The sequence below is a fragment of the Otolemur garnettii genome, unplaced genomic scaffold (assembly GCF_000181295.1).
Source record: "Otolemur garnettii isolate 467f Iridium unplaced genomic scaffold, OtoGar3 scaffold00021, whole genome shotgun sequence".
In the NCBI taxonomy this organism is placed as follows: Eukaryota; Metazoa; Chordata; class Mammalia; order Primates; family Galagidae; genus Otolemur; species Otolemur garnettii.
This window is the reverse complement of record NW_003852416.1, coordinates 3,280,321-3,287,435: the sequence shown is the minus strand read 5'-3', so window position 1 is coordinate 3,287,435 and position 7,115 is coordinate 3,280,321. Positions and strand designations below refer to the sequence as shown.

Genomic DNA, 7,115 nt, shown 5'->3' with positions numbered 1-7,115 from the left:
AACCCACCACCTTAGGTGTACGTGGCTGGCGCCTTAGCCGGTTGAGCTATAGGCGCCGAGCCCTAGCTATTTTCTTCTTGCAGTTGCTTTTGTTTAGCTGACCCAGGGTGGGCTCAAACTTATCAGCCTTGGTGCATTTTGTTCAGCTGGCCAGCTAGACTTGAACTCACCAGCATGTTGCTGGTGTTGTAACCACTGTGCTATAGGAGCATAGCCTGCTCAGCTTTTCTTTAATGCAGTGATTTACAACCATGTGTCCAAAAAAAAAAAAGTCTATTTCACCCTTGGTAGAGTGTTGTGCCAGGCCATCACAGCAACCTCAAACTCTTGGGTATAAATGATTCTCTTGCCTCAGCCTCCCAGGTAGCTAGGACTACAAGCACTTGCCAAATACCCAGCTATTTTTTTTGTTGCAGTTGTCATCATTGTTTGGCAGGCCTGGGCAAGGTTCAAGCCCACCAGCCTCAGTATATGTGGCTGGCGCCCCAGACACTGAGCTACAGGTGCTGAGCCTGCAAAAAAAAATTTTTTTAATTTTTTAAAATCAATTACTTTTGAAAGAATTTCGAAGTGCGGAAAGTATATTTTTTAATTTTTGAGACAGAGCCTCAAGTTGTCACCCTCGGTAGAGTGCTATGGCATCACAGCTCACAGCAACCTCTAGGTCCTGGGCTCAAGCAATTCTCCTGCCTTGGCCTCCCAAGTAGCTGGGACTACAGGCACCCGCCACAATGCGCAGCTTTTTTGTTGTTGTTGTTGCAGCCATCGTTGTTTGGCGGCCGGGCTAGATTTAAACCCACCAGCTCAGGTGTATGTGTCTGACACCTTAGCCACTTGAGCCATAGGTGCTGACCCTATTTTTAAATTTTTTTAATCAACATAATTTAAGTGTGCCACGGAAGTTTAACTATAGGTTCAGGTGTGATATGAGATAAAAAAAAGTTGAAAAACACTGTTTTAACACCTGCTGATAAATACTGGGTGGAGGAGGGAAGGTTGTGAAGCCAAGATAGTGGAAATCTAAGAGCAGGTTCAAACAGCAACAGTATGAGACTCCTCTGCCCTCAAGATTCTGACTGCCAGGACAAAAGTTAGGAGAGCAGTATGAGAAATCTGTTGTGATTACACAAGTACGGAGTTCTCCAATAACATAGAACTCAAAGCTGTTACTGCCCCAACTATTATCATTGCTCTTAAATTCTATTAGAAAGGGTTATCTCCCCCCAAAAAATATCTTTTAAGACTTCAACATGTGGCTCAGCGCCTGTGGCTCAAGCGGCTAAGGTGCCAGTCACATACACCTAAGGTGGCGGGTTCGAATCCCCAGCCCGGGCCCGCCAAACAACAATGATGGCTGCAACCAAAAAGTGGCCAGGCGTTGTGGCGGGCGCCTGTAGTCCCAGCTACTTGGGAGGCTGAGGCAGGAGACTCGCTTGAGCCCAGGAGTTGGAGGTTGCTGTGAGCGTGATGCCATAGCACTCTACCCAGGGGGATAGCTTGAGGCTCAGTCTCAAAATAAAAAAATAAAAAAAATAAAAAGACTTCAACATGTTTGAGATGCCAAATTAAAAGTTAAATGTTGAAAACATGATTCTCAGCATTAGGAGCATCAGAAAGAAAAGGGTATCTGATTAGGTAAAAAGCATGAATTACTCCCTCTTCTGGCCTTATAGCTGTACCAACAGGGATTCTCACTGAAAACTACTCATTGTGTTAAGCACCTACAGCCACAGTCAATTTGTAATTAACATCCTCTGAAATTAACTATTACTTTCTTAACTTCAAGGTGGGTACTTCATTCACACAACATGCACACCAACTGAGAAGATGGCATTACAAGGAAACTAAGGAATTCCTACATTAACAAAGGAGGACATTTTAGGGGAAACCTATTTGCTTTCTATGTTACATTAGGTTACTTTAGCTTTCCTTTGATACTAAACAGATATTTAATGGCACTGATAAAAATTCAAGTAAAATAAATAACAAACTAAACTGAATATGCAAACTTACCCTTATAACAGAACACTAAATACAACCACAAATCAACACTAAAAGAAATTCTGTAAGTATTTTATTTATCACTGAAGAAAAAACACAGCAGCAAGTTCTGTGTTGGCTTCAATGAGACCAAATGGTTATTAATCTTTAACATAGCTACAACACTCCAAAATTGAAGTCAACACAGCCATTACTACAAATTACTTGTTGAAAGAATCTATCCTGAAAAGAAAGAAAATTAGGAAAGAGAATTTAAACAATTCCTCCAAACCACACATTTATAAATATTGTCATATTTAAAATGCTTGAAAGGCATGAATTCTCCATTAATGGAAAAGCAGTTTGCTATTGGCAACAGAAAAAAACTCAGCAATAGTTTACCAAATGCTTTAAAATTTAAAAGCTGTACTGTTTTGGATTCACACTTGAGCAGTATTTTTGTCATTACAATAACAATTGCAAATTATTTTATACTCACCTTCTTTCAAGTAAAATCTACAGAAAAATCCCACTGTATTCAATGTTTGTAATGTTTACTGCACTTATAGTGAATCTAAAAATTTTCTAAATTTAGTTAATAGTAAATACCTCAAAATATCTATAGAGGTATGTTTCAACCGCTAATAGTATGAAAACTGTTTCAGATCCACTGCTTTAAAAGTTCTTCAAACATGTTTTAACAGAACCTTACCTCATTGCAATTAATACCAGATATCTCAAAATCAAAAGAAAAAAAAAAGATCAGCTCTAAACCAAGATACAGGTGTTACTCAATACCTGAAGGGTTCACATTTTAAATTTATTTTTTAGTTTTTCTTTTTTGTAAACAAATGATTGATGAAATAATGCAACACCTTAAATTCCAGAAAATGGCATGGTTTTCCAACCTTCTGTGGATATGGTGCATGATCAATCTATTATATAGGATTAATACAAGTTCATGCTTTTTGTGTTATGGTGAAACAACAGTAAAGAATCCAATTTAGATTGGTTGAAGCACAAGTATAATAATCCTTGAATGTGATCAAACCTATGTAAGAATCAGTTTGAATCCATTATCTTGAGACTTAACGTCGTACTGTGGTCCATCCATCTTCATCAGTCTCGTTTTTAGTACGACGAAGAGATTCCCTATCCCTCTCAGCTCTCCATGAGGCCTTCTCCTTTTCACCATCTCTTTCTCGGTCTCGGTCTCGGTCTCTATCTCTTTCTCTGTCTCTATCTCTTTCTCGGTCTCTTGAAAGAGCAGGGGGAGGAACACGACGAGGAGGATCCCGCTCTTCTGCTCGGTCATCTTTTCTGTCATCAGCACGTCTCCAGGAACTTACTAAAAATTAAAAAAAAAAAAAAGGCTAAGTTTGTACAATATTTTGTTGGCTCAAACTAAAATAACTTAAGCAAACCAATAAAAGCTCGTATAATTGGTATAAACCTACCTACCATACAAGGTAGCAAAAATACGGCTGAATGAAAATTTTAAAATTAAAAGGATCTTTGCCTCTTATTGGAGAACTTTAACTGTAAATTATGGCTCTAAGGTGGCTCATGCCTATAATCCTAGCACTCTGTGAATGCCAAGGTGGGAAGACTACTTGAACTCAGAAGTTTGAGACCAGCCTAAACAAGACCAAGACTCCAGCTCTACTAAAAAACAGAAAAATTAGCCAGGGGTGTGGTATAGGCCTGTAGTCCCAGCTACTCAGGAGACTGAGATAGGAGATCATTTAAGCCCAAGAGTCTGGGGTTGCTATGAGCTAGGCTGACACCATGACACTCTACCAGGATGACAGACTAAGTCTTAGGGGGAAGGGACAGGCCATAAGAGAAGAAATACTTTTATGATCCTATTATACAGACAAAATATTTTAAGTTTGTAAGATAAGCAAAGAACAGTTTAAGCATCCTAAAAGTATTTTTAACCAAAGTTTCAACTCTCAAAATTTCAGAGAAAATGTTTGCACTTTTTGCTTATCTGCCAAGACCTTACTTTTAAGTAACTGACAAACTATTTTTATTAAATACATTTTATCAACATATACTGCTTATTATCCAATTCAGTCTACTGCTATACTTTGAATTTAGAGATGTGCTCACTTCACAGCTGGATCATTGAGTCAACTGTATGAAAACCATAAATTCTGAGTTGAATAAAGGTCAACCATTTAACTTATTTTTGGTGTTCATACAAATTTACAAGATTATTAAATAAAATCCTAAATCCCCCCCCCCCAAAAAAGATGGCTCCCCAACCATTCAGCTGCATGAAGCCTCTGTACCTTCTTCACGCTCTGATCTGAGAGGAGGTCCTCTCCGGTCTCTGTCGTCTCTTAGATCTCGTCTTTCTCTTAGATCACGACGATCATCTCTCTCACGACGACGGTCATCCCTATCTCTATCTCTATCTCTATCATCCCGGCGACTTGAATCTCTCCAACTTGAAGATTCCTCAGCTGGTCCTCTTCTCCAGCCACCTTCATCCCTGTAACCATTTAAAATGACAAGTTCTTGCTATTGTTTGGCTATGTGGGTAATTATAAATGAATCCATCCTATTCTAGTTAATACTGATACTGAATTTACACGTTTAATGGGGAGGCCGAGGTGGGTAGATTGCCTAGTAGTCCCAGCTACTTGTGAGGCTGAGGCAAGAAAATCACTTGAACCCCAGAATTTGAGGTTGCTGTCAGCTGTGATGGCACAGCACCAAAGGCAACAAAATGAGACTCCATCTCAAAAAAAAAAAAAAAAAAGGTTTAATGAGGAAAAGTTTAAACCCTAACTTGGTCTCACAACCTGACAACCTCAGGCATGCAGAGCAAATGAGAACACACATTTGTGCTGTTCCATATAGTGGCCACATGTGGCTACGTAAGTTTATCTAAAATAATTATTCTTTTTTTTTTTTGAGACAGAGTCTCAAGCTGTTGCCCTGGGCAGAGTGCCGTGACATCATAGCTCAGAGCAATCTCAACTCTTGAGCTTAAGCGATTCTCTTTGCTCAGCCTCCCAAGTAGCTGGGACTGCAGGCACCTCCCATAACGCCTACCTATTTTTTGGTTGCAGTTGTCATTGCTGATGAGCAGGCTCAGGTCCAGTTTGAACCCACCACCCTAGGTGTATATGGCCGGCGCCCTGACAACTGCACTACAAGTGCCACCCAAGTTTACCTAAAGTAAAAAGAAGATTATTTCCTTAGTAGCACTAACCATATTCCAAAGTGCTCAATAGCCAAATGTGACTGTGGCTACTATATTAGTACACATATAGAACATTTTCCCTCCCTCTCTCCCCCATCCCCCTCGCTCTTCTCTGCTTTCCCTCTTTCTCTTCTCTTCTCCACTCGCTCATCTCTCTCCCCTCTTCTCTCTCCTCCTTGGTACTGATCTGCAGCCTCCCTCCTCCACCAATAAAGACCTTTCATACAATAAATAAATAAATAAATAAATAATTTTTAAAAAAGGACATTTTCATCCCTGCAGAAAACTGTATTGAATAGCACTGGTCTACATTTATCTGTGCATAGTCATTTTAGCAGAGGGAGCTAGCTAAAACTATTACCACTAATAAAAGCAAAAGAGCTTTTGACAATTTAAGGTTATAAAACTGATCACCAGCTTAGCACCTGTAACTAAAGTGGCTAGGGCGCCAGCCACTTACAACAGAGCTGGCAGGTTCGAATCCAACCCAGGCCCGCCTAACAACAATGACAACTATAATTAAAAAACAGCCAGGCGCTGTGGTGGGCGCCTGCAGTCCCAGTTACTTGGGAGGCTGAAGCAAGAGAATCGCTTAAGCCCAAGAGTTTAAGGTTGCTGTCTGTGAGCTGTGATGCCATAGCAGTCTACCCAGGGCAACAGCTTGAGACTCTTGTCTCCAAAAAAAAAAGAAAGAAAAAGAAAAGAAAAGGAAAAAAAAACCGATCACCCTAAACCACAAAGAAAAGCAATGAGCTGGCTAAGACACCAGAACTGGCTCACAAACAGTGAGCCAGTCACAGAACCTGTAGACAGCCACACAGGTTAGACTTTAATTATCTTACTAAAGACTCATGTAAAGAGAGAATGTTCAATCAGATGACATCTAAAATATTTTTTAAATGTGCACTAGGATTCTAAAAGATAAAGGTGGTGGGAGGAACACCATTTCCCAAAATTTATTTGGAACACACAACAGAGTACTTATGAGAATCGCAACTGCAATTGGACAATTTAGAATATCAAACCTAGGTCTTCTGAAGCGATCCTCTCGATCCCCATCTCTCTCTCTGTCTCTCTCAGGCTCCTTGCCATTCTCCTCACGATCTTGATTATCTCTATCCCTTTCTTTTTCTCTGTCCCATTCTCGTTCTTCTGATGGTCTTGATTCTCGAGGTGGACCCCAACTCTCTTCTCTGGCTTTTTCTTTCTCTCTCCATCCACCTAATTTTTAAAGAAGCAAAATATTTTTCCAGTCAAGAAAGAGATTATCAATCATGAATAGAGATCTTAATGTTGCCACTAATTCATCACCATTCTAAATGCTAGCTTATGATACTCCAACTTCATTAAGAAAAAAATTTAAACAAACACCGTATACACATCATTGCACAGACTACAACTGCCTATCATTAAATAGTTTTTCTAACTTACATATCTATAGGAAACAAACAGTCTGGTTTGGGTATTCCATGAAACAAAAATATCATTGAAAATCTTAATAACTTCCTCTCGTATGCAGGGATTTCAGGTAGGAAATCTGTTCCAATAATGATTGCTCATTTAAGCAGAAAACTTAAGAGTTTTCTCTGATAGAGCCCCAATTTTGAGTTCATGTATGCCTTCGAACATTTTTCAAAGCCAAAAAAACCTTTCCTATCATATCCTCCACCATTTACCATCTACCATCATGTGGTCATTAAATAAGGCTATACATTTTTTTTAATCATACTTAACCATGGATGTCAAAATCCAGGAAAACTGGCTCGGCGCCTGTGGCTCAAGCGGCTAAGGCGCCAGCCACATACACCTAAGGTGGCGGGTTCGAATCCCCAGCCCGGGCCCACCAAACAACAATGATAGCTGCAACCAAAAAATGGCCAGGCGTTGTGGCGGGCGCCTGTGGTCCCAGCTACTTGGG

At 40.0% G+C, this 7,115-nt stretch overlaps 1 protein-coding gene across 3 annotated transcripts in view; it reads right to left on the bottom strand.

The window, feature by feature from the left end:
• Positions 1-2,057: 2,057 nt before the first annotated feature.
• Positions 2,058-7,115, bottom strand: part of EIF3A (eukaryotic translation initiation factor 3 subunit A) — a 46,458-nt gene continuing 41,400 nt past the window's right edge. For all 3 annotated transcript variants that reach the window (XM_003787119.3, XM_012803617.2, XM_012803618.2), the window contains 3 exons: positions 6,223-6,418; positions 4,278-4,480; positions 2,058-3,328 (listed from right to left, as the gene is read on the bottom strand). In XM_003787119.3, the coding sequence (XP_003787167.1) occupies positions 3,069-3,328; positions 4,278-4,480; positions 6,223-6,418 (659 nt within the window). In that variant the 3' untranslated portion in view covers positions 2,058-3,068. The remainder of the gene's footprint in view (positions 3,329-4,277; positions 4,481-6,222; positions 6,419-7,115) is intronic.